Here is a 26,135-nt window from a genome sequence, read left to right as displayed (position 1 = left end):
GCCTAAAAAGAGGTCCGCGCGTGTTTCGATAATAATATGATGGAAGCTACAAGATTAAATGTTGGATAATTTCAGTAGAATATTGCGCGTTTCAGCTTCAATATAGTTCATATATTTGAGTGAATTTTCTTCTTTCATTATCAATTTGTTTATATATTCTCAACATATTATAGCAGAGAATATAAAATGTCTGTAGGTCAAATAGATCCTGGACAAGCTGTTTATGCTCAAGATGAGGTACGTTCTAACTTCTTTTCAACACTTTTGTAAATGGGTTTTCAACAGTTTACTAATTCATATTTGATTTATCAATAGAATGGTAGACCATTCATCATTGTTCGGTAAGTCAGCATATAATAGCTTATTTGTAAGTACAAGTGATCAAGCTGATGATGCTCAAATTTCCAGTGAGCAAGGAAAGAAAGTTAGGACACATGGATTAGAAGCTATAAGGGTGAGCTTGTTCTCTTCGATAGACAAAGAGCAGACCGCTGATGATTGAATTCGTATATAGAGTCATATCCTTGCTGCTCGATCAGGTGAGATAGATCTCCTCAGATACACAAGCTCGACACCTGTAAGACTATTCAGCCCTACAAAGAATATTGATGATCGATTTCCAACGCTTAGTGACTAATATTATCAAATCATCACTGGGACCTCGAGGTAAGTTTCAGCCCTTTGCCTTCTCATAGCCAAAATGAACGCGGTAGCGCGCATTTGTGCAAAGTCTCAATATCCTGCGCTTCTTCTCCAAGATCATTATGCTCTGATAATATACGGTGTATTGACCATTGATTTTGCTCGTCAGGTCTCGATAAAATTCTTATATCGCCTGATGGAGAGATAACGGTAACCAACGATGGAGCTACAATTTTGGGTCAAATGGAAGTAGAACATCAAATCGCTAAGTTATTAGTAGAAGTGTCGAAATCACAAGATGATGAAATTGGAGATGGTACAACCGGTGTTGTAGGTGAGTAAATTGCCTCTCTCGCACCGGTCCTTGATTCATGTCCGCCTTAATTTCACGTTATCCCTTCCAGAGTAGCAGTACAAGTGCCCAGCATTCTGTCTCGGATCGTTAGCGCTAATCAAAGGACATTATCATCGTAGTTCTCGCTGGAGCTTTATTGTCATCCGCCTTGGATTTGCTAGATAGGGGTATTCACCCAATCAGGATTGCAGATGGTTACGAGAAAGCTTGTGAGGTTGCTGTGCAGGAGCTTGACAGGGTTGCCGACAAGGTAGGTTTTCTTCAATCAAGCTATGCTGTCCTATCATTCACTATTGGCGGTCTCTGTCATGGTGATATTAGCTGACCTCGCCTACAGATCGAATTCAGTAAAGAAGACACCACCAACTTGCTCAAAACCGCCAAGACGAGTTTGGGTAGTAAGATGTATGTTCCATTCTGCAGCCTATCGTTTACTCAAGTGGGGTTCAAGCTCACTCATTGTGAAATGGTATAGTGTTTCTATAGCGCACGACAAATTCGCCAACATAGCAGTCGATGCTGTACTCTCCGTAGCGGATCTTGCCCGTCGTGATGTAGACTTCGAACTGATTAAAGTAGATGGTAAAGTTGGTGGAGCGCTCGAAGACACATCGTTGGTCAAGGGTGTAGTTATCGACAAGGATATGTCTCATCCTCAAATGCCAAGTGTCGTAAGAGATGCCAAACTTGCTATCCTTACTTGTCCATTCGAACCTCCCAGACCTAAAACCAAGCATAAGCTTGATATCGAAAGTGTGGAGGAGTACAAGAAATTGAGGGAGTACGAAAAAGAAAAGTTCTTGGATATGATCAAGATGTAAGTACGACTCATTTATGCCTTTGCAAAGACGAGTGCAAGTAATCGATGTTGATCGTTGAACGCGACGTAGGGTGAAAGATACTGGAGCGAACCTTGTCATCTGTCAATGGGGTTTTGACGATGAAGCCAATCACTTGCTCATGCAAAATGAATTACCGGCTGTCAGATGGGTTGGAGGACCGGAAATCGAGGTGAGTCATGGTGATGATTTTGATATCTGTGTGAGTGAGATTGATGGCTGATATGATGCAATCAGCTTATTGCCATCGCAACCAACGGACGAATTGTACCTCGATTCGAGGATCTATCAGCAGATAAATTAGGACGAGCAGGGTTAGTCAGAGAGTTGACTTTCGGTACAACAAGGGATAAGATGTTGGTTATCGAGGAATGCGCAAACACCAGGGCTGTCACTGTTTTCGTAAGGGGTAGTAACAAGATGGTAGGTGGCCTTTTGCCTTGTTGACAAAACACGCGCAAGATTGTTCTGACCTCCTTATCGTCGTAGATTATTGACGAGGCTAAACGTGCATTACATGACGCTATCTGTGTGGTACGAAACCTTGTTAAAGACAACCGGGTAGTATATGGTGGTGGTGCAGCGGAAATTTGTGCTTCTATTGCTGTATCTAAAAAGGCCGATGAGGTGGGTCTACGTGTGACAGTTCATACAGACGCAGTGCTTATCCTCTCTCATCCAGATCCCAACAATCGAACAATACGCCATGAGAGCATTTTCCAAAGCTTTGGACGCTATCCCTCTTGCCTTAGCCGAGAACTCCGGTTTATCGCCCATCGACACATTAGCGGATGTCAAGTCTAGACAAGTCACTGAAGGTAACACCAGACTGGGTATTGATTGTCTCGGAAAAGGAGAGAATGGTCAGTACCGTCTTTCCCCTTGTGATATGAAGAAATCAGTTTTCAATTAGGGTAAGAGCTGACCTTTACATTAACTCTTCTTCCGCAGACATGAAAACTCAACATGTGTACGACCCATTGATTTCGAAACGACAACAATTCTTGTTAGCTACTCAAGTTGTCAGGATGATTTTGAGAGTGGATGATGTGATAGGTGAGCTCTCTTTCAAGTTGTGGGCCTCCAAAGGGGTTCAATGACGCCTCAATATCAAATATACCATATCCCCTCATTTAATCGAATTTATGCTAATGACGTTTTGCGTTCCTCTAGATGCATCCGCATTTAAGGATGAATAGAATGGTGTTTAAGGGTAAAGAAAAGGGCTCAAAGAAGTTATAGTCGCAGTTGAGAGTGATGAAGTCATGTCAAATATTGATTACTCACAAAAGCATATGCATGCATAGTTCTGAGATAAATATAAAATGGGATTGAAATTCTCCACTTCGTTTATATATATGAATTTTAGAGTATGCATCATAGATTGGGGGTAGAAGTCAGGAAATTCAGGATCTATCCGAATTAAACCGATCAAATGAAGCGGAATACTAGAGTATGACTGTTAAAGTAATCGGTGAACGGGCCGGAGTTTGATTATAAGATTAAAGGGGAATCGTGAGATTAGCGCGTTAAGTAACAAAAGTGACGTACGGCTATTCCATTAAGTTAAATCGGTCCGCAATATACCGCTTTGGAAATATCATATCTCCTATCCGTCTTGCAAAGTGAGTTGAGTATTAAGCTTCCAAAAACAATTCAAATACATATTCCATATATCCGTTCATCTCTTGATTTCTGATAAGAATAACAATTGGATCAAATTCACATCTCCTTTTAACTTTTCAAACAAACAAACAAACAAAAAAAACTCATAATACCAATTTATCATGGCAGCTCCTCAAACTACACTTGGTTCAGATTTAGAACCTCCAACTACTGATTTAATTACACTTACAAGACATATTTTATCAAGACAAAGAGCATTAGGTGAAGAAGCTTCTGGTGATTTAACTTTATTATTAATTGCCATTCAAGTGAGTTCTAATCTTATTAATAGGTCATAACAACTAAATGTCAAGAAGAGATTACTAATTTCATGTTTGTATACTTTTCTTTTTTCATTATTCCTCACATTCCCTTCATCCTTTCATTCCTTCTTGCATTGTCAACAATCTTTCCTTTTACCCAACTCAAATCTCCTTAAATATCTCACTCCCCTTTCCATCACACATAGGTCACTTCCAAATATATCGCTTCAAATGTAAGAAAAGCTAGACTTATTAACCTTGTTGGACTCGCCGGTGCATCAAATGTACAAGGTGAAGATCAAAAGAAACTTGATGTTTTATCAAATGATATTATGGTAAACGCCCTTTCAGCTTCTGGAAAATGTAGCGTGATGGTTTCCGAAGAAGTAGATGAAGCTATCATAGTTGGTGGATCAAAGGGTACTTAGTGAGTATTATTTTTCTTTTCGCTATTACGGTTCATTTGATGTACATACAGCCCGTTATTGTCAGACTAACGCTTGCTATTCCTATACCAGCGCTGTCGTTTTCGATCCTCTTGATGGTTCTTCAAATATCGATGCGGGTGTTAACGTCGGTACCATTTTCGGTATTTACAAAGTTGTAAGTTTAGTTTAGTTGTATTATCCTTTGTGTAATTGTGTCCAGAAGAGACGACTGTTAATCCAATTCATGATGTTGGTTTAGGAGGACCCATCGAAAGCATCTGTTGCAGATGTATTGAAACCTGGAAGAAACCTTGTCGCTGCCGGATACACCATGTGAGTAAAATCATCCACAGGCTAGAATCCAGCTGTACAATTAGCTGGCGAGCTAAATGTCTCTACGTAGGTACGGTTCATCTTGTAATTTGGTACTTTCGACTGGTCAAGGTGTAGACGGTTTCACACTTGATGAGGTGAGTTTTTCAGTTTCGTCATGTCATAAACAAGAAAATTCAAGCTGATTCTCTCTTACGATAAATAGGCTCTTGGAGAATTCATCCTTACTCACCCAGATATAAAAATTCCATCAAGAGGTAAAATTTACTCTTTTAATGAAGGAAACTCATTACATTTCTATGAACCAACAAATAAATACCTTGAATCTATTAAATACCCAGCAAACGGTAAACCATATTCAGCAAGATATATCGGTTCAATGGTAGCTGATGTACATAGAACTTTATTATATGGAGGTATTTTTGGTTATCCAGATGATAAAAAAAGTAAAGATGGTGAGTTTTTTTTTTTAATGTTTACTTTAATTTTGAAAAGAAAATAAATAAAATGCTAAATGTTTTTTTTTTTTTTTTTTTTTTCAATAATAAAAAGGTAAATTAAGAATGTTATATGAAGCTTTCCCAATGTCTTTCCTTACTGAACAAGCAGGTGGAGTAGCTACAACAGGTACACAAAGAATTTTAGATGTTGTACCTAAAAATATTCATGGTAGATGTCCTGTATTTTTAGGTTCAAAAGAAGATGTTGAAGATTTGAAAAAGTTTTATGATGATTATAAAGGTGAAAAAAGATGGTAAAAAGGAAGTTTATATTTAGTTTTGATGTATGTTTTTGTTTTAATGTCATCATGCATTAACTTTTCGTCATATATTCATATTCATGTGCATATTCATTTGGTTAGATGTTTAGTGTATAACAAACTTGATCTTGAGAGCAAATAGATTGGTATAAGACTTTATACGGATGATTCAATTAGGAATATATATCAATAACCTATGTATACGTTTTTATTTTTTTGTTGTTGTTCCCCGAATGCATTTTAGAAGATGATAAGAAACGCATAAGTCAATTTATAAAGTATACATTGAGATGGCATTCCCATGTATTCCATTCGATACGGATCAATCAAGATGGAAGTGAAAAGTATAAAAGCTTAAACAAAGTTTCAGAAGTTGGAATTTTTATTAAAGCATGTGTATTTTAAATATACTTACAAATTAAGAATATAAGTTATTATCATTATGATAGAATTATAGAAATACAGTTGAAAAATCTTTATTTCTATTTTACATTTTTCTCTTGAAATTTAATTTTAAAAAAGATACTAACATATCATTAAAAAAGAAGATTCAAATTATTATGCATTTTCAATTGATATTTCTTGTATTTAACTTAAAAAAGAAAAAATTATTGAGAAATTTAGATTATTCATTTTTTTTCACTTTATTCAATTCTCTAATATTGATTGTGCCCGCAAATTCAGATTTCATAACTTCCTCTTAACACTTCGCTCTTTCAATTCGTATTTATCTTTCATTGCTCTTCTATCTCCCAAAGATCATTTCCGCCTAATTCTTCTGTTCGATTGACCAACAAATAATTTTTTCGCAAGCGGATCTTAATACTAAACAAACGAAGATTATCAGCAAATTATCATGATAATTTAATTCTCTTAATAAAAAACAGAAAACCTACAACGTAAGGGATAATTTTATAAGGTACTTTCTCACAATACTAAAACGTATTAAAAACGAGTTAATAAAACCACAAGAAAACGTATTAATCCAACAACCAACTTAAACATACCTTATCCCAATCTTTACCGTATTTATGTCTACATGCCTCATCATCTCGCATTTGTCTATGAACAAGTAAAATTACAAAATAGATCATGTAATAATATGTAATAGGAGTTGAGAATCCAGTAGGTAGACACCATCCAAGACTAAAAACAAAAAACAATCGTCAACTCATTTTATTAAAAGCAATGAAGAACGAGTGATTTAACCTCACGCTACAAGCCAATCACCAAAGTAATTCTGGATTAGAATGAACTTGTCAGCTGAATCATAAAAAACAGAAAGAATGGGAATGGATCTGCTTACAGGATGTCTCGATCTACCCCACCAACCAGAAGTTAATAGCTTAGTACCTCTTTCAGTAGTCATATATTCCAATTCTATATCGATTATTTTCTCATCAGCTCATTCATGTTAGATGTTTAAGGATTTTAATATACTTACTCTTAGGGTTTTTCCCAGCTCTGAAATTACCTTTTTCATTATTAGCTTGTCGGAAAATGTAATTTCCTGCTAATTCAATAGCAACCACGACACTTGTCCAAATAGGACCCATTTTGACAGGTTGGAAAACTAAAAATCTAGCTTGTAAACCATAGGTAAAAGGTACCCAAGTGAGATCACCCATTGAAAGCATAAAACCGAAACCATCTGTTGTTATATCCATTTGATTCAAGATTGTGTGCTAATTTAAACACCCACAATCAGTCTCTTGATCTTTCAAGAAAAAGCTGAAGACATACCTCTGTAACCAAACAATCTATAGTATACCAACCTTCAAAAAGGATAACGACCCACATAGAGTCGGTTATAGTACCTAATCTAAGGTATTGTTCGCATGCGCAAGAGATATTAAGTAATAGCCAAAGGATCATACCAGGTCGAACCTCGTTGAAAGTCTTGATGTCGAATGAAGGGAAGAATGGAGGGTGGGGATTTAACGGTCTACCCATGAAGAACTAACAAAATCGCGTATTTAGATTTAATCTCCCCTAAATAAAAGCTCGACTAAGGCAGATCAACGGAACCTACATCATAAAAGAAGTTACCTGAATTACCTCCTAAGGATAACAATTCTTTGTTGAAGTAACTGTATCCATACACCCATAAAGCTTGGAAAGTAGCCATAACTAAACTTGAAGATACTAAAGGTACCCAGTGATCGTATAACCAAGTAAATAGTTCGATACCGCCTGGATTGAGAAGCACACCAACAGATAGACCGAGAGTCAGGAGTAAGGTATATAAACCTATATTTCCAGTGAATTCTGATCAGCAAAACAATGTACCTAGCCATACTTTGAGATCGCCAAGAGCTATGAAAATAGGGACATACCATTCATCTTATATGTTTTTCTCGTTCCATCTCTTAATAAATTACCTTGAATTTCATCTCCAGGTAAAAATTTCCAACAAGCTATACAATAAGTATACCAACCTAAATAAACTAAAAAAGATTTCCATTCCCATAAATATCCAGCTTCTGATGGGAAATTACCAATTAAATTCCATGCGTATTTCCAACCTGATAATGTTGTTGGTGTACATCCAACAGCATCATTACAAGTATAAAAGAAGATATAAGTAAATAAAGGTGCAATTATTGAAATTGTTCCAGTACCTATTGGACCTAAAAATTCTATTGGATTTGATTTAGGATTAAGTTGATTATATGTTAATGGAATTGAATTTGCAGGTAATGTAAGATGTGTTGTTGCTGTTATTACTGTTGTTGTAGTTCCTTCCTCTTGAGGAGTTTGAGTATCCGACATTATGTTGTATCTTAATGAATTATAAGTTCGCTTGATCTAAATAAGGGATAAGACAAAGAAGAAGAAGAAGAGGAATCTTTTGTTTGTCATTTTGTCATTTTAAACTTGAATTACGATTTTGACGCGTATTTTGGTCATGACAATCGAACGATAGGTTAATGATAACCCTGATTATAATGGTACGATTCATTCTTAACATCTTCCATCACATAGCTTATACCGACACGCAATCATAGAATACATGAAGCGAGGTCCAGTGAAGTATACGGGATCAGATATATGCATGGTATCAGTGATGACTATTTTACAGACATTTGTGTGGTTTAAACTCTTCTTTCTCCTCAATTTTTATCCCGTTTTACACGCTTAGACGGTCTGTTCAGCTTCTATCACTTCACTTAACCACGTAACTAGCTTTTTCTCCATTATCAGTAGTAACTTGCTTGCATACGGGTCGAGATTGGGTCCACTTTGCGATGTCAATGATGAAGGTAATGATAGTGAAAGGTGTATTTGATTGCTGGGAAATTTGCGAGCTATATGAGATGCGAAACGTCAACATTTATTTGTTTGACTTGACATTGGTGTCGTGAGAATGAAGGTGATTCAAATAGGATATGGTCGTTTGATGAGCTAAGACAGCTGTAGTACATTGCTTTGTGCAGGGCAAATCGTTTATAGAGAGGGGATAAACCTACCTAGGCGTTGTGACATCGGTAAAGCATAATCACTTGCACCAGCCCTATAAATCGGTGTAGCAGTAACAGGTATATTCTGGACACTTCTAATCAGCTTAAATTCACAAAGCTTGAAATGTTGTTGAAATAACCTACACCCCTAGAAGGCATAGCTACAGCCCAATCACTAGCTATTTTCTTTTCACCTACAATGATATTTTCTATATCACTTGTTGGATCAGCAGGTGATCCTGTTCCAACCCAAATCATAAGGGTATCAACTAATCTTGTAAGGTGAAAGACGAAAGAAGGAGAATTAGGTAAAGGTGAAGGAAGGGTTTGATAATATGTTTTTATCTTTGGTTCGAGTGACATTTTCCAGCAGCTCCAACTGTTGATACTTGATGATATGATTTGGTTCTATCTTCACGCTTTAATGTTACTTGTGTCCAGTCATAGTCAACTCCCTTGAGATGTTGAGATGATTATCATTATGGAGGAAATAACGACAACAAAGTGATCAGACCTCCACTTTGATTCTTCATCTAACGTCACACCAAACATTTACCTCATTGTGCACTACCTATTTCTTCTTTACTACTACATTTTAATTTGCTTCTCCTCATAAAACATAAGCATAATCAATTGACGATAGAAATTACTCTCAGTCACAAGCTTTGACAAACGGACATCCAAGATGGCGGAGCTTACTCCACCTTCTTCTCACAACTCCACACCAGTCCGTGCTTCAAATGAAGAATTACCTCCATCCCCTACAGCAGGATTTGGAAGTACAAAGCCACATCCTCTTATGAAATCACATCCTATGGATTTAGATCAGAACTTATCAGAGAGTTCATCTTCAGATGAAGAAGAAGATGATAATATCATATTAAAGGATCAAGGTCAAGATGAAGAGGGATCAGAAGTAGGTGATGAAAGTTTGGATTCTGATCAAGAACAAGAGCAAGGCCAAAGTCAATCTCAAGATGATGAAGATAAGGCCGATCAAGGGAAAGAAAAATTTATCGAATCTTCTCAAGGTACAAAAGGTAAAGGTAAAGTAAGTAATAATTTTAGAATCCTCTTATCGGGTTAAAATACTCGATGAGCTGATGAGATGGAAATATTGATTTGGTAGACTAGAAATAAACGTTCAAAACGACAACAACAACAAGTCAAATCGAGTTCTTTGACTACGAGTAAGTCGAAAGGTAATGCAGGAAGAAAAGATGGAGATTTATGGGAAAGTGATATTGTCGATAGATGGAATATCGGTATGTTGATACTGTAACTCTTTTAATATGATTGATGCTGATTGATTAAGCAGAGATTGGCGATGTCTGCGCAGATAACGCAAATCCTGTTCTGTCATCATACTCCACGTCTGTGACAGCCTAGAAAATACGAGATTTGCTCGAAGTTAGATTTAATGACTCAACGATCACTGAACCATCATTCTCGATCAACGTATACCCAAGCTGAAATCTTTGTAATTTGTATCATATTCATGATTCTTTAAACGCAATGTGATCTTCTCGAGTAACATCACGAGATCATGCGTTATGTATTGTATTATAATCGTATATGCTACCACGTCCTAAGTGCCATTATACACCTAATGCACTTCTCAACCTACTAAACCATCCTTTCCCTTCATCATCATCCAGCGGTATCAAATCGACAGGCATTGCTCCTGTTCTCGTATCTATATCTGTCCTTTCTGCTATTTGGTTTTCTGTCAGGATAGGAGCTGAAACAGGAATGACTTCTTCCGTCGTTAGTGGTACGGTGTTCTCAGATTTATTTGGAACAGTTTTTTGTATTTTCAATTCTTCTTCCTGACGTAATCTACCAATATGTGCTTGTGCAACTTGCATCGTTGATGTCAAAGCACCAAGGATTGTGCCCATTATGATTGATCGGATAAATAACGGTCGTGGTAGTCGGTCTACAACGGAAAGTGCATTGATCATCAATATTTACATTTCATATTTTGAGTAAGACAGAAACAACTTACATATAGTTCCAACTCCTAATCCCATAATTCCTCCTGATAACGCCCCATCTTCCCAAGCTACACCACCGTTTCTCCAACTAATTCTTTCTTTCTTTTCACTATCCTCTAACAATCCCCTTCCTCCAGGTGTTGGATCATTTTGACCTTTAACTCCAACTAGTCTTTCTCTTATAAATCCTATACTCTCGTCAAGCAGTACATAAACGGCCGTTGCTCCTCCTAAACCTAAAGCAAATCTTGATCCTGTTTTTGCAGCTCCAAAAAATACTCTATAATTTCGAGTTTTCGTGTAAAAGTACTACAATTATTTTGATGAATAAATACAGATTACTATATAATTAGAAAAATCTCAGACTTACCCATCCTTGTATTGTTTTCGGTTGCCTATGAGCATTTTCAGCTAAAAATCTCAATCTTGATTTATTTCCACCTCTTACTAGACCTATCGAAAGACCTATGATAGCTGCTGTAGGAGGAAGAATTAGAAGGGAAGTAGGTACGGTAAGATTTATTCGGGTTTGCTGGGATGATGAAGAGGATGAGGAAGATGTAGAAGATGGTTCGGCTAAATCGGAAAGTGACATTTTGCGTTGATTCAATTCAAGGAAGAAAGCTGTATTTAGGTATCAAGCTATAAGGATGATTCATAAATCGTCAAGGAGGAGAATGACTGAAGTTCCATTGATTGCCGATGTAAGTGGTTGGGGTTAATGGAATAAAAGTAAATAAGAAATGAACGAGACTTGTCAACATTTCAACATTTCTAAATGACCGTGCCTGAATTCCCAATGAATCACTCGATCCCTCCACAAAGTTAGTCCACCCCGTATTAAGAAATGAAGAATCGACCGATTATTAATTCCTTCTATGTGTCACATCTTGGTACAGAGCTCAAGGATATATACCATGGCACCGAAGAAGCGCTCTGCGGAACTCTCATCTGCAAGTTTGAGTCCGGCACCTCCTAACATCAAAAGGCTCAAGAATGATGGACTCGAATCGAAATCGAGATCGCAAACCAAGTCAAAGATTTCGAAGTATGACCCGACGGATGAATTTCAACAAATCACCTTACCTTCATTTGTGAATCAATGGAGAGTTCAAGACATGGGATATGGAGGCGATGTATATTATCAGCCTGAGGTGAGTTTGAGAACAAGGACATGAATAAATGAGCAACTGATAGAGGATCTGAATGTTAGTTTATACAGCCGGCTGAGGCTCAACGATGGTATGATGAATTACTGAATCTTGATACTTGTGAGTCAGAGTTGCCTGATATGTTAATGATCGTGACTCACTTTGATCCCACTTGTCAGGGTGTGAGCCATATTCACTTCAAGTGGTTCAAGTAAAGGGACAGGAAACTAATGTCAAAAAGATACAGATCAACCAATGTTGAAACTATACGGACGGGAATTTCCCCAGTCTCGTCATATAGCAGCATATTCTACGACTCCAAACGCTACACTCTCCTATTCGGGCTCAACAATCAATATGAATTATCCATTCCCTCCTATACTAGATAAAATACGCGAACGATTAGAGCGAGATTTAAGTGTGCGATTTAATCATTGTATGCTGAATAGATACGATGATGGAAGTGTGTACATAGGGTAAGCCGCGATTTAACGTTGAGCAATCTCGATGTGTTGTAAGGATGTTTAGAATAGGATAATGGGTTTCAAGCTGATGTCGAATTTTATAATAACGCAGGAAACATTCTGATAATTTGAATAATCTAGTTATAGCTTCTGTTTCATTAGGTGCAGAAAGGAAATTCATTATGTCGCCCCGTGTACCAGGAAAATCAGGCAAAAATGCAGGAGGACAAACACCACAGGATATAGAAATGCAGTTAAAGGGCAGGAAAAACATAAGTTGGAAGTGAGTGATGCAGTTACGTCCTAGCGAGTATTCAGGGCTAATTGATCGAACAACTAATCCATCACAGGCTGGGTAATGGAAGTTTAGTTATCATGCAAGGTAAGTCCGTTCGTCTTCGGTATACTTTGATACACCTAGACCTCGGGTTGACGGAGTATTCTCATGAATAGGAAGAACCCAGGAATTTTGGAAGGTTAGTTCAGCCTTCGAACTCTAATTCTATGATGTCAATCCCGTTGCAGATGCGATGTACTGATCACCGAGAATGTCACAGCATGAAATACCGAAGGAACCATCAATAAAAGAGGGAAGAATCAGCTTAACATTCCGACAGTTAGTTTGATATCGATACGATCCTCGAAGGGGATATATTCGAATTTAAATTCTGCAATACCCGTGTACAACCTACTTCAACCTTGTGATAAGATCTGCGTTACCTTTGAATCCAATCAAAGAATAACCTTGATCGCCCCGGAGCCGCAGTTGGGAAAATGAAGAGATTGCAGTTTATCCGTTCATTGGCCCGGATCTTTTCATGAAAGAGTGGTAACAAGTACATTGGAGCCTGTATATCTGAGCGTGAGAGGTCATCGACGTGGGAAATGTATCAAACATAAATCACAAAGTCCATGTATTAGAGGAGATTTATTACGAGTGTGGCTGAACTAAAGGATCGACAACAATGTTTCTTGATTAGATTTTTCCGTTGAAGTTTATGCGAAATCAAAATACATTCTGATACATATCATAATTCCGTACTTTTGTTTCTAAGATGCATTGATTTCGGACGGAAGATAAGTTTCAATATTCGGCACGGGTTATCTTTGTACCTAAACCAAAAGGAATGTTTGGAATTTAAACCTTCGGCACCAGCTTTTTGAATTTTAATACAAAAGAAGTCGTACTCGTTGCAAGTGGGAACCTCTTATAACCGCCGGTATTCATACTTGAATTTACGTACGTACATCTTTATTCAGATATTTTTATCAAAGAGATTTTTGCCACTACCCCATTTTCAAAGGTATCGTAAGGCTTAGTTTACGTCAGACGATTGAGGCTAGAACATGAAAAAGTTCATTTGCTTCATGTTCTTCATGTTCGGCTCTTTTGTTGAGGACCCTTTTGCGGCCTTTTTCAGTGGATGGGGCTGGAATTATATTCAGCAGTCTGATTGTGTTTAAGTGCTGTTTATTAGCATAGATTACTCAGCGAAAGTGTTTTGGGCTTTTTTTTGTCTCATTGTGTGCTATTGTGGCCTTTAACAGAAAGTATATCCCTCATTCCCTTGTTTTCCCCTTTCATGAATAGCAATAAAGAGTTTTAATAGTGCATAAAACAGGAGAGTGAAACCGTCAATGCGCTGAGATACGATCGGATTTCCGAAATTTGTAGCTCACCTGTACGAAGGAGCACCGGCGAGTTTTGGGTTAGTTACGTACAACTCATAGGAATCCTCAAGCTGGGGTTTTTTCAAAAACAATAATTACCTCCCAGGAGCAGCGACTTTGTCAAGTATTATCATATGAGTTATTTTCTATATTCGTTATGTCAGTAACTGAATTTTATAGTTTAATTACAGTGAGGTTTTTTTAAGGGGTTCTTAACTGATATGTTGTAAAAGCTTTGAAAAGAACCGTCCGCGATCGCAATTCCGCTCATCTTTACTGAGGATATGAGAAAGATTATTTTCGATGGTAACGATCATTGAAATAAGCTTATTGAAATCGGGGAATGCAAGTTACGTACTTTTTTTGTTTTTTGGATCGAAACGTTCTTTACCTATTCCTCCTTTTTATAGGACCGAAAAGGATAGATATCAAGTAAGAATTGCATTTTGGGGATAGGGGAAATTCCATGTGTATGTGTAAAGATAACAGCATAATAAGTTAGTCGTACTATATCTTCACATGAGGTACGTACCATACGTTTGATGTTTAATTTCTTCTGGACCGACATTATTTCATGAGGAATCAATGTTTTTTTTTTTTTGGGCCTCGGAATGGTTCATTGATATATATGCATTCATTCTTTCTGTCCATGTTGATGAGGGATTTTTGAAGAAGCTCTACTTGTATATCTTTTATCATCTTTAGCATTGTATTCTGTTTCTCAATATCGGATCATCACATTTCGACTCATAGAATTGCATTGCATTTAATCGCATCTCAGCACACTCATAATCTAATCTACCACCTAATCGTAAAATATAGCTGCGCCACACTGTATATGGTGTATCTTTGATCGATATCTTTGAAAAACTAGACTTGAACAAATAGAAAAAATTAGAAATCGGGGGTTTAAGCCGGTAAAGGTTATTTAAGTTTGGAAAACTCAAAAAAAAAATTGAATTGAAAAATGGGAATTCAATCATATGTTCATTCAAAGTACCCGAAACATTCTACCGTCATTTTAAAACCTACTTCTTCACACAACTCTACAAGTAATAAAAGTAAATATAAAAAGCAAAAAAGGAAATATGGAAGACCAATTATAAATGAAAGAGATTCTTCTTTATACCTACCTAAAGCGTATGATGAATCATCTTTACCTTTTCAGGACCAAAAACAAGATCGGATAACCGGTAAGTTGTTTTTATCTGTTCCTGTCATACCTCGATAAAATACGAGTGTAAACTAATCTCAAGCCATCAGTTGATCTACCAACTTTCTCACCACTTTCAACATTCCTTTCTGAGATTAATATAGATATAGATTCAAATATTAGATATAACGATGGAATAGAATTAGATAGACCATTTTCAACTTGTTCAAATTATAGTAATAATTCATTAGGATTGAATTTCTTTCCTACACCACCTGTCCGAAGTTCAAGTTTTTCATTTTCAACAACACAGCCTCAATTTCAAGATTACGAAGATAATTTTGAAGAATCCGTCAATACTTCTTCACCTTCAACAGAAGATACAACATACGTATCTACACCTACAACATCATATGATCATAATAATAAATTAGATTTAGAACATATAAATATAGATCAATGGAAATCCCGTCGTACATTAGTTTCATTCTCATTTTCAACTTCAGATCTGAATCAATCTTCGCAAAAAGATTGTAGTACGCAACAAGATTCTTATTTATTCGGGAACACCGGGATTGATAATAAAGATCAAGCATATAACTTTTATACATCGACTTCATATCAATTGGATAGATCAAGAAATAGACATTCAGTTTATTCAGAAAAGAATTATACAAATTGGGCAAGAGAGAAATTTTACAGTTCTGAAATCAACTTAGCAACAACAACAACATCAATATTACCAACGCCACCTTTGACACCTTTACAGATAATACCTGTTCGTAGATCACGATCACCTTCACCTACTACAAAGAAGAATAACAAATTAGCGAAAGGGTTTAACAAGTGGATAGACAGGATGACCGTCACATTAGATACTCGACACAAGAATAGTATCGCCAATCCGAATGAGGTAGATGCAACTGCATTAAAGGTGAGTTCAAAGAGTTTCTAGCCCGTTTTTTTTCTACTGCCTGGCGAACAAAGCTCGTCCTTCTTGTTCCTCTTTCATGTGTCCTTTTTGACTCGTCCCTCCCTTCCAAGCTATCCTTTTGGTGGAGGTCGATACGACTTCATACCCTTTGCTGTCCGGGCAACCATAATTAAATACAAGCGCCACGCATACACGCACACACACGCACTCACGCAATACCTACCAAAAGTTATATTCTTGTTCGTCGCTTTATTGCTCCTGTTTCCTTGATTGATCGGAAAAGGTCTTTTTTGGTGTCTATATTTCTGGAACTGCGCCCCTCAGTCACCCTATACCCATCATTCAGCTGCGATACTTTGCCCAATGATCTACACAATGTCATCCTTGTCATATTTATGGGTCAATAGCGATGATCACCTCAACCTTTCGAATATCTGGCTAATTCAGATATTCATTGTAATTCAGGAGTCTGCTGGATCCGACACAATGACTGCTCCACCACCTGTTCCAGCAAGATCAAGGCTTCGATCTGTCCCATCCAAATCACTTTTGGTTTCGGAGCCAGTATCTCCTGACAATGATGTCGGTACATCAACAATGAAGATCATTACCCATCGACAATCATCCCTTTTCCGTTTACCTGTTGATCCACCTCAGGTACCCACCACACCTACTTCGCCTAACGTTGCTGAACCATCGCCAATATCGTCGAAAGATACACCGAATGCGCCTACTAACAAATTAGGAAGAAAGAAAGCATCTAAGGTTGTTGAACGAGATCCACACAAAGTCAGGGACGGTCTCCAAGCTAAAGAAAGTACTAGCGGAGTATATACTCGTGAGTATTCATGAATAGTTCGGTCACTGTTTAGATGCTGAATAATGATTTATCTAGCTGGCACATTCCCCGGTGCTCAAGGACCACGACCTTCTCATTTCCCTTCACACGTATATACACCTACAAATTTTGCTTTATATCCACAAGCGTCCTCATCACCCATATCACCTTCGGCATCATCGACACACTCATCCTCTTCTTCTCAATCCGATTCCACCGCCCCACCCAAAACACCTCTTTCGCCCACAGGCAGAATCTCAAAAGCTGTATCAAGCAATATCCGGAGATTCTCAAGCGGTATAGTAACACTGAAAGAAAAGACTTATCCCACGACAGTCCATCAACGAAGTGTTACAACGCCAATGATGGAAAATGGGGAATACCTACCCCAATCTACATCCTTCAGTACTGATAGTAATGGTGGACATTCTAGAGGATCAAGTTGGGCATCATGGGCAAATTCACCAACAACTCCAAGATTATCACACTCCAATTCTGGATATTTCCCACCTCTCAATACGAACGGTGCTGGTTTAGGTGTGGGATTAGACGAGAATAAACACAGAATGGATGGTACAGTCGTTATCGAAGCTGGTATGGATCCTACCAATTTCGCTGCCCCCAGATCGTCTGTGTTGGGAATGGGTAGTGGAAGTTTGGCTGGAAAGGGGAAGAGGAAACCCGTACCAAGATTGGGTGGTGGCGAAGAAGCTCAACCGGTTCATGCGTTGTAATTTGACTGCATTGCGGTCTGTCTTAAATCTTTCACTGTATTAATCCAATCTATCCTCTTGAATTTGGGCGTGATTTGTGCTACCATGTTTTCCAAGTTGTCTCCATATTTCGCATATTTCTTTCATTAAATAATTATCATATGTTGAATATAGATTAGATGTACAATACACATGTATAAATAGATGTGCTTATTTCAATAAAGCAACTCTCCATCTGACAGCTTCATAACCCCATCCAAAATGAATAACAGCACTAGCTAAAACTAACCAAACACTTTGACCCCAATAAATTGCTACTCCATTACCAATTTCTTGAGAATTATCATTATTTGAAATGATATTATTTGATTGAGAAACTGCATGTCCTATTATTGCCGCTTGAACAATAAATGCAACCCAAGTCAATCTATTGAAGAAATAACATATCAACTTGGAATCTTTCGTTCTTTTTTTTTCTGGTTTTTTTTTTGTTGGTTAAATTAAAAAATCTTAACTCACAAAAAACAAATTGATACTGAAATAAAATGAATCATTGATAATGTATATAATTTATCTTGATTTGGAATTGGATTTTTTCTAAATGAATATCTAATTGTATAAGCATGATGAATTCCAGTAAATAAAACTAATCCAAAAGCTATTTATTCCCACCCAAAAAATAAAATCAGTTCTTGAAATTTCTGAGGATTTTTTCAATTTTTTTTTTGTTTTGTTTTTTTTTGTTTGTTTTTGAAAGAGGAGAAATAAAAACTCACAAATTACACTTGTTAAAGCTACTTTACTTAAATTTAAATTAATATCATTTGGAATTTCAAAACCAAAATAATTATTTGGTAATTGATATTGAAATCCTCTAAATATACAACCTAATTTATTTGTTGTAATTAAATTTGATACATTATATCCACAATAATTTTGAGAACCAAATCTAATCTATTTTCAAAGAAAAAAGAAATTCAAGAAATTTAGATTAATAATTGTTTAATTCTAATGTAAAGATTTGAAAACAAAAAGAAAAAAACAAAAAAACTCACAACTTCATTTTGAGTATTAATTGAAACATACCATACTGAATCTGCACTTGAAAATCCTGCTATAGCAAGTAAGATTGATGATAAAATTGGATAAAATAAATGATATGGTAATCCAACAGTTCGATCTGGTCCACCCATTATTTCCGATTTGAGGTTAAGTAAAATTAGTATGGAAAGAGTCCAATCAGAAAGACGGATTAGTAAGAATGTATTCTCTATCAGTATATGCTATGGGGGTAGTTGGGGAATGAAATGATGTAAGGTAGATGTCGTATTGTGATTTATATGGTAAAATCAAAATACAAATAAGGCGAGATGCGATTGGGAATCACTTTGTGTTAAAACTCTTATAGAGTGTTCCCCTTGGCTGATTCACTGAGTAATTGGAGGAGGTTCATATATTTACCGGAATTATGACTCGAAAAAGAAATGGCATATCGTCATTTCTCGAATATGAAAGGATGTTGAGTTTTCGAATCTACAAGTTCCGCTGAAAGGATATGTTCTTGAATTTTGCAGAGGTTTTGGCGTCAAGGGACAACAATGGAGTCAACAGCTTGTTTTACTTCTTCCAACGTTATCAGTGCTGCGTATCATACTCTGATCAGTCACTGAGTAATATTGCTTCCTGTCAATGATCAAGATATTCAGCTTTTCAATCTAACTAATTACTCACGAGTTTTAAGCGCGTCATCGAGTGATTTGTGCTGTTAGCCACGTTAGTCATGACGTGGAGCGAATTCATATAATGAGTAATGTAACCGGACATTCGACTATATGCCTTTGAACGATTTCATCATTAACTGATTATCATTGCAAATAGTCAAGCTAAATCAGAACAAGATGAAATTCCTGTCATTCTCGTTGTTCGCATTCGCAGCTTTCGTCAGCGCAAGCAATGTCGTCGACTTAGATACCAAGAATTTCGAACAGGTACGTCTCAGCTCTATTTACAGTTTTCAAGCTTTATAACTTTCGCTAAGTTGCGTGGATGTGCAGTTTGTAGGTGGTGATCGACCAGCCTTAGTTGAATTGTGAGTATCTCGCAAGTCTAATAATTCGATTGATCATTATGCTGATTTTCCAATATAGCTATGCACCGTAAGTATCTCGTGATTTTAGATTAGTAAGCGAATTCGGCAGCTAACAATAAGGCGTCTTAAGATGGTGTGGTCACTGCAAAAATCGTGAGTACAAAACATGTGATTTTGAGCGTCAACAAAGCTGACTTGCTCGTGTAGTTGCCCCTGTATACGAACAATTAGCCGATGCTTTCCCTTCTGTATGTTTATCGTTGTCCGATCTAACCATGGTACAGCTCTCTAATTGATCGTAACAGGACAAAGTGGTTATTGCCAAAACAGATGCAGATGGTGTAGGAAGAGATCTAGGATCAAAATACGGTGTTACCGGTTTCCCAAGTGAGCTTTTCTATATCTTTCCGCCTTACATCATATCGTCTGTCTTATATTCACGGTACTAATTGTGGTGTTCGCTCAGCTATCAAGTGGTTCCCTAAAGGTTCGCTTGAACCCATAGATTACAGCTCAGGAAGAGACCTTGAGGCCTTGGCTGGATTGTGAGTAGGACTCCTGCTGCGAATAAACTGCCTTAAATGCGAAAGTATAGTAGGCTTATTCGTGTTTGTTCTGAATAGCGTCGCTGAAAAATCAGGCGTCAAGTCAAAGATCAAGCCCCCTCCTCCTCCTATGGCTGTCGAACTCGATGCTAGTAACTTTGATGACATCGCTTTGAACGATGATAAGAATGTCTTGGTGGCTTTCACCGCTCCTTGGGTGAGTACAAACCCTAGAACAACAATGCGTGGTAAGCTGATGCATATCCCTGCATAGTGTGGTCACTGCAAAAACATGAAGCCAGCGTATGAAAAGGTCGCCAAGGCATTCCAATCTGAATCTGATTGTGTTGTCGCTCAAATGGACGCCGACGCTGCTCCTAACAAGCCAGTCGCTGCCAAATACGACGTTAGATCTTTCCCTACCATCAAATTCTTCCCCAAGGGATCTAAGGAGCCTATTGCATACCAAACTGGTAGATCTGAACAACAATTCATTGATGTGAGCTTGTCTTGTTGGCCCCAAATGTCTATATCATCTTACCTTGTAATTTCGGTCTAGTTCCTCAACGAGCACTGTGGTACTCACCGATCCATCACTGGTCTTTTGTCCGAGACAGCTGGTAAAGTTCTCACTCTTGATACACTCGCTTCCAACTTCTTCACTGCGTCCCTTCCCGAACGACCCGATGTTCTTGGTAGAGCAAGAGAATACCTCGCCACCCTGACTGGAAGCGACGCTAAGACCAACACATCTGCTCAATACTACGTGAAAGCTATGGAGAGAGTTCTTGAAAAGGGAGAAGGATGGTTGACCAAGGAACAAACCAGGTAGATTTTTTTCTCCCGAATATCCTTGAAGAGGATTGAAGTAATTACTGACTTTGTCTGTAGAATCGCCGGATTGCTCGCTTCACCCTCTTTGGCACCAACCAAGCTTGATGAACTCAAGATCAAAGCTAATATCCTTTCGGCCTTTGCGGAGCAAAAGGCTGCTGAGGCTGCCGAAGCTGCCGGAGACATCTATGAGCAAGTGATTGATGCTGCCAAGCAAGTACCACAACAGGCTAGGGATGGTGTAGATCAGTTCGCTGATGCCGTACAAGACAAAGCTAAGAAGATTAAGGAGGAGCTTTAAGCGGATTGTAGACAGTCGGATGTCGATCTGAGGCGGAACACATACGGAGTGAGGAGGGGATCGTGATAGTGTAGTGGAGCTTTGGTAATACATGAATGCATTGAATGAAATCATCGCAAACTCCCTTAGCATAGCGTATATGCAAATAATCTGGTAGGTGCCACATTTGCCACGTGGATCAAGTTGTACCAATCTGCGACGTCAGTGGTTAGATTGCGCGTCGATGAAGTTGCCAGTACAGTATAGATTTCACATTTAACAATCAATAAACTTTGCTCATACAGCCTTCAGATCTTACAAATACATCCATACATAATTTGAGAGTCTCGGTAGTACCTTGCAAGATGGCTAAAAATCCAACAGCGAAATTATCGGAACCTACGAAAGAGGAAAAGAAGGGGGAAGAGGAGGTTAATCCATTAGAGAAACCAGTAATCGAAGTACCCGTTCTGAGCACAGAGGATGGTGAGTAGATGATCTCAATATTTCGGAACTGCAGCTCTATCCTGAAGTGACTCTCTCTTGCTATTTGATGGCTGTTGATTGAAGGAAGAAGGGAAAAGGATGCTCATAATTTCTCTCATGACCTCTTTTAGAAATACTTGCCAATATCACATTGATCGGTAGAGCAGTTTCAACGATAGAACCAAGATTCACTATTCGTGTACTTCGAACATTGACTACATTAAGAAAGAAACTAAATAAGAAGGTATTAAAAAACGTCTTAGATCAAGCTTTCCCTAAAGGATGTGAGTCGCCTATGCCTTAACATTCTCAGCTGCTCGTCCATTTTCTTTCAGAGATGTAAATGAGAGCTTAGCTGATTAGACATCGGTAATATAGCCAAAACTGGTCAATCGTTAATTGCAAACTCGATATACTCTGATTTGCCTTCAACAAGTAACAATACAGAAGAAATGGAAGTGGACTCAACTTCACCTGAAATTACTGATTCATCATCCACAACTCAAAAGAAAAAATTCGTTTCTCCAATCGATAATAATAATGATCTTATCCCTGAAGGTATTATGTATTTGAGATTACTTTTAATTCTTCAAAATTTAGATGCTGGAAAAATTGTTGAAGTAAGTTTACTTTATCACTTCAACCTCCCAAATCACCTTCCACCAATGTAATGTATAAACTGTTCATGTGCTAATGTACCCTTTTCGTCAATAGGCAGGAGAATTCGCTTTGGAAACTACCGAATTAATCAGTTCGCTCAATCGAAGAACTATGGATCAGATTGCCGCGAAGGTCTGGTTTTACCTTGCTAGATCGTACGAATTGCAAGGAAAGTTATCCGAATTACAATCGTGAGTAATTCATCTCTTGAAGCTAACTCAACCATATGGCGCCGTGGATATTACATGCTGATCTAGCTTCTTTGTAACTCAGATCTCTCTTAGCTATACGACAAACTGCCTCTTTGAGAAAGGACGAAACTTTAGAAGTGAGTTTCGATGATTCTCATTCGCCTCAGTCCTTTCTTCGTGACCCATCATCAAGAAAGCGCTGAACAGTGTCTGCTGCTATCCATAGGCTACTGTCATAAATCTCCTACTTCGATCATACTTGGCTTCTCAACAATATGATCAAGCCGACAAACTCATTGCTCGAACTACATATCAAGGCGCAGCCAATCAAGCTCAGACTGTCAGATGGCTATTCTACGCTGGTCGATTAAGAGCTATTCAATTGAATTACACTCAAGCTAAAAATTATCTACAGACTGCTATCAGACGAGCTCCAAAGGATGAAGTTGCCCCAGGATATGTTCAATTGGTAAGTACATCCTTATTTCTGATTGATCTGTTCACTTGCAGCTTCAGCTGACCTGGGCTATTGAAGATACACAAATACTACATTATCGTTATTCTGCTCACTGGTGTGATTCCAGAAAGAGCAATGTTCAGAAAACCAGTATTGAAGCAAGCTTTATTACCTTATTTCCAGATCGTTCAAGGTATGTCGGTCAATATATTTGTTTCGATTGTAAATCATTGATTTGCGCTCATACACCCACTTGCAGCTGTGAGGATAGGAGATGTGACCGGATTTCAAAAAGCATTCGAACAACATGAAAAGGTATTCTTGGAAGATTCAACTCATTTCCTCATATTGCGACTGCGACACTTTGTCATCAAAACAGCATTACGAACTATCACTTTAGCATATTCAAGAATATCCTTATCCGACATTTGCATAAAGCTTAACCTTGATTCAGAGGAAGATACAGAATACATAGTAGCCAAAGCTATTAAAGATGGAGTCATAGACGCGACTATTGATCATGAGAAGGGATACATGGTTTCTAATAAAATCAAGAACGTGTACGAGACGGATGAACCTTCGAAACAATTCAATGCAAGAGTGCAGTTCTGCACTCAGGTGTACAATGAGAGTGTCAGAGTGAGTGTCTTTTTCTCCTTACTCGCCTGACCCGGAGGAAGGTTAGCTAATGCGTCATGACCCGATAGGCAATGAGGTACCCGCCAAATGCTCACAGGAAAGGTAAGCTCGTCATCGGCAGTACGCGTGAAATCTGACGATGAAAGCTGATGGATTATCCAATACCCGCAGAACTCGACACCGCCGCAGACGCAAGAGAAAGGGATAGGGAGATCGCTCAATTGATTCAAGAAAACGAAAATGATGCAGATGATATGGATGATATGGGAGATCTTTAAGCACGCACATGTGCGAAGTGCTAGAATTAGAATTTCATGTAGAGTTATAGCTACGCCTTGGTCACGAAGTGTGAATGCATTTTGTGCACCCCATGCATTGTTGGAGGGCTGGCTTTAACGGCAATCGATACTAAGACAGTCTTAGGGTGTAGTAATGATGTAGACCTGGATCACACCGAGATTACGGTCTCCCTGAGCTAATTGGCAGTACACATACATATACTGTAAGAATACACTCTACAAAAATTGCTTAACGAGCCATCCATCCACCATCAACAACTAAAGTTTCACCTGAAACGTAATCTGATGCTTTGGAAGCCAAGAAAACAATTGCACCTTCGAAATCACTTGGTGTACCCCATCTTGCGGCTGGAATTCTTTCGAGAATTTGTCGAGATCGAACAGGATCAGCAATGAGTGCTTCGTTCATCTATCATTGCAAAAGGAAGATGATATCGTCATCAGCAAATAGACTTTACAAATTGAGTAGTGGATACTTACATCTGTTGCGATGTATCCTGGAGCGATACCGTTGACGCAAACTCCTTTTGATGCCCAACCATTTGAGAAAGATTTGATCTAAGCAAGGAGAGTATATCAGTAAATGAGTTTCAAGCTTATAATAAGTAAATGTTAATTAAAACGATTAATTAACTTACAATACCTTGTACACCATGTTTAGCAGCTGCATAAGCAACAACATTTAAACCACCTTGATAAGCAACTAAACTTGAAATATTTATAATTTTACCTCTACCTCTTGGATTTCCATCAACACCACCTTGAGGTACATCTTCACCTGAAACTCCACCTCTTGATTTTAACATATGTTTACCTGCATCTCTTGTAATTGTAAAAACAGTATTTAAATTAACTTGTAAAACTTCTTGCCAATCTGAATCTGGAAAATTTTCAACAGGATGTCTTTTTTGAATTCCACCACAATTTACAACAATATCTAAATTTTTATTTAATTCTTCTGTTATATGTGGAATTAACTTTGAAACTTGTTCAGAAGAAGATAAATCACAAATAACAATTTCTGCTTTACCACCATTTGAAATTATTTCATCTTTTGTTTTTGTATTTGTATCATTTCTTTGAATTAAAATTATATCTGCACCTGCTTTTGATAATGCAAGTGCAAGTCTTGCACCAATACCTCTAGTAGCACCTGTTAAACTAAAATTCAAGTCAATTTATATTATTAGCATTGTTTCTTTTCTTTTAACTAATTCGTGAAACTTTGACTCAAGATTACTCACAGAGCGGTCTTGCCTTTTAATCCGAATAATTCTTCAATATAAGATGGTGATGATGACATTTTGTTTCTTCTTTTATTGATTCTCAATTGGAAAGATGAATTGAATCGCTTCAATGATTGATGAATATATCAATATATATACACTCTTACTGATTGTAATTCCCCGTCAATCATTCGGACCGAAATATCCGGTACATACCGTTTTCAACCGTCCAACCTGTCTCAAGACATGGAAGCGGTTACGTGCCCCTCACGTGGCTTTGCTTTATGAGATCTTCCAAGCTGATTGGTGGATAATCCTGAAAAGACCAGGAATCAAAAGTACCCTACAATTTATACTACGCGCTAAAGAGTAAAGCCTGTTTATGACGTGTGTAAAGATAACGACAACAAATTTATGATACCGTTATCTCTAGTCTCGTTAATAATCAAGGCGTTAAAACTTAGGAGAAGAAATAAGCAATGTTGTTTGCTCCAACCATAGGCAGGATAGAGCCAATTATCAGCTGGTTCCTTCCTTACTCCAATTGATAGAAGCGAAGTGGGTACGCAAGATCGTAGATGTAGATATAGAAACGCAAGGTCTCATAAGAATAAGAAGATTCCCCTCACAATTTGACAAACAACCGAGTCCCTTCAGAAGCGCAGGCTATTTCAAACCAAGATAGACTTCATCTGACTCCTTTGAGCTTTGTCCCATCGTTTCCTGTTTCCTCATCATCATTCAATTCATTCAGTGTAGATC

At 37.8% G+C, this 26,135-nt stretch overlaps 12 protein-coding genes across 12 annotated transcripts; 7 read left to right on the top strand and 5 right to left on the bottom strand.

Moving 5' to 3' along the window:
• Positions 1-186: 186 nt before the first annotated feature.
• Positions 187-3,035, top strand: I206_104347 (T-complex protein 1 subunit epsilon; the record flags this gene model as incomplete). Its single annotated transcript, XM_019155814.2, has 15 exons — positions 187-237; positions 316-341; positions 409-454; positions 515-539; positions 631-666; positions 812-976; positions 1,117-1,247; positions 1,335-1,402; positions 1,473-1,814; positions 1,888-2,008; positions 2,074-2,259; positions 2,326-2,463; positions 2,519-2,699; positions 2,788-2,892; positions 3,010-3,035. The coding sequence occupies 15 exons, from the start codon at positions 187-189 to the stop codon at positions 3,033-3,035; spliced, it is 1,647 nt and encodes a 548-aa protein (XP_019010772.2).
• Positions 3,036-3,623: 588 nt separating this feature from the next.
• Positions 3,624-5,283, top strand: I206_104346 (uncharacterized protein; the record flags this gene model as incomplete). The annotated part of the gene is made up of 7 exons (XM_019155815.1): positions 3,624-3,770; positions 3,971-4,191; positions 4,283-4,367; positions 4,452-4,525; positions 4,596-4,662; positions 4,731-4,980; positions 5,078-5,283. The coding sequence occupies 7 exons, from the start codon at positions 3,624-3,626 to the stop codon at positions 5,281-5,283; spliced, it is 1,050 nt and encodes a 349-aa protein (XP_019010773.1).
• A 736-nt stretch (positions 5,284-6,019) lies between these two features.
• I206_104345 (uncharacterized protein) lies at positions 6,020-8,057 on the bottom strand (the record flags this gene model as incomplete). Its single annotated transcript, XM_019155816.1, has 9 exons — positions 6,020-6,103; positions 6,182-6,220; positions 6,293-6,431; positions 6,500-6,525; positions 6,592-6,665; positions 6,730-6,970; positions 7,029-7,244; positions 7,318-7,535; positions 7,622-8,057. 9 exons carry the CDS (start codon positions 8,055-8,057, stop codon positions 6,020-6,022), a joined length of 1,473 nt encoding a protein of 490 aa, XP_019010774.1.
• A 366-nt stretch (positions 8,058-8,423) lies between these two features.
• Positions 8,424-9,109, bottom strand: I206_104344 (uncharacterized protein; the record flags this gene model as incomplete). Its single annotated transcript, XM_019155817.1, has 3 exons — positions 8,424-8,593; positions 8,756-8,831; positions 8,891-9,109. 3 exons carry the CDS (start codon positions 9,107-9,109, stop codon positions 8,424-8,426), a joined length of 465 nt encoding a protein of 154 aa, XP_019010775.1.
• Positions 9,110-9,431: 322 nt separating this feature from the next.
• On the top strand, positions 9,432-10,135 carry I206_104343 (uncharacterized protein; the record flags this gene model as incomplete). The annotated part of the gene is made up of 3 exons (XM_019155818.1): positions 9,432-9,797; positions 9,876-10,011; positions 10,065-10,135. The coding sequence occupies 3 exons, from the start codon at positions 9,432-9,434 to the stop codon at positions 10,133-10,135; spliced, it is 573 nt and encodes a 190-aa protein (XP_019010776.1).
• Positions 10,136-10,344: 209 nt separating this feature from the next.
• Positions 10,345-11,338, bottom strand: I206_104342 (uncharacterized protein; the record flags this gene model as incomplete). The annotated part of the gene is made up of 3 exons (XM_070202936.1): positions 10,345-10,685; positions 10,755-11,052; positions 11,114-11,338. The coding sequence occupies 3 exons, from the start codon at positions 11,336-11,338 to the stop codon at positions 10,345-10,347; spliced, it is 864 nt and encodes a 287-aa protein (XP_070059037.1).
• A 322-nt stretch (positions 11,339-11,660) lies between these two features.
• Positions 11,661-12,858, top strand: I206_104341 (uncharacterized protein; the record flags this gene model as incomplete). The annotated part of the gene is made up of 6 exons (XM_019155820.1): positions 11,661-11,897; positions 11,957-12,014; positions 12,142-12,370; positions 12,471-12,641; positions 12,709-12,740; positions 12,812-12,858. The coding sequence occupies 6 exons, from the start codon at positions 11,661-11,663 to the stop codon at positions 12,856-12,858; spliced, it is 774 nt and encodes a 257-aa protein (XP_019010778.1).
• Positions 12,859-14,996: 2,138 nt separating this feature from the next.
• I206_104340 (uncharacterized protein) lies at positions 14,997-17,688 on the top strand (the record flags this gene model as incomplete). The annotated part of the gene is made up of 4 exons (XM_019155821.1): positions 14,997-15,222; positions 15,293-16,116; positions 16,582-16,954; positions 17,012-17,688. The coding sequence occupies 4 exons, from the start codon at positions 14,997-14,999 to the stop codon at positions 17,686-17,688; spliced, it is 2,100 nt and encodes a 699-aa protein (XP_019010779.1).
• Positions 17,689-17,877: 189 nt separating this feature from the next.
• I206_104339 (uncharacterized protein) lies at positions 17,878-18,860 on the bottom strand (the record flags this gene model as incomplete). Its single annotated transcript, XM_019155822.1, has 4 exons — positions 17,878-18,094; positions 18,187-18,325; positions 18,444-18,621; positions 18,723-18,860. The coding sequence occupies 4 exons, from the start codon at positions 18,858-18,860 to the stop codon at positions 17,878-17,880; spliced, it is 672 nt and encodes a 223-aa protein (XP_019010780.1).
• Positions 18,861-19,565: 705 nt separating this feature from the next.
• Positions 19,566-21,436, top strand: I206_104338 (protein disulfide-isomerase domain; the record flags this gene model as incomplete). Its single annotated transcript, XM_019155823.1, has 11 exons — positions 19,566-19,655; positions 19,722-19,756; positions 19,815-19,823; positions 19,887-19,909; positions 19,964-20,004; positions 20,062-20,143; positions 20,223-20,301; positions 20,380-20,518; positions 20,576-20,800; positions 20,861-21,129; positions 21,193-21,436. The coding sequence occupies 11 exons, from the start codon at positions 19,566-19,568 to the stop codon at positions 21,434-21,436; spliced, it is 1,236 nt and encodes a 411-aa protein (XP_019010781.1).
• A 344-nt stretch (positions 21,437-21,780) lies between these two features.
• I206_104337 (uncharacterized protein) lies at positions 21,781-24,126 on the top strand (the record flags this gene model as incomplete). Its single annotated transcript, XM_019155824.1, has 10 exons — positions 21,781-21,901; positions 22,033-22,185; positions 22,280-22,521; positions 22,616-22,752; positions 22,835-22,889; positions 22,979-23,221; positions 23,288-23,402; positions 23,469-23,848; positions 23,917-23,950; positions 24,020-24,126. The coding sequence occupies 10 exons, from the start codon at positions 21,781-21,783 to the stop codon at positions 24,124-24,126; spliced, it is 1,587 nt and encodes a 528-aa protein (XP_019010782.1).
• Positions 24,127-24,376: 250 nt separating this feature from the next.
• I206_104336 (uncharacterized protein) lies at positions 24,377-25,450 on the bottom strand (the record flags this gene model as incomplete). Its single annotated transcript, XM_019155825.1, has 4 exons — positions 24,377-24,556; positions 24,628-24,705; positions 24,786-25,308; positions 25,392-25,450. The coding sequence occupies 4 exons, from the start codon at positions 25,448-25,450 to the stop codon at positions 24,377-24,379; spliced, it is 840 nt and encodes a 279-aa protein (XP_019010783.1).
• Positions 25,451-26,135: the final 685 nt, after the last annotated feature.

Source organism: Kwoniella pini, chromosome 5, assembly GCF_000512605.2.
Source record: "Kwoniella pini CBS 10737 chromosome 5, complete sequence".
NCBI classification, from domain to species: domain Eukaryota; kingdom Fungi; phylum Basidiomycota; class Tremellomycetes; order Tremellales; family Cryptococcaceae; genus Kwoniella; species Kwoniella pini.
The sequence above is the reverse complement of the archived record's forward strand: the minus strand, read 5'-3'. Positions and strand labels throughout refer to the sequence as shown.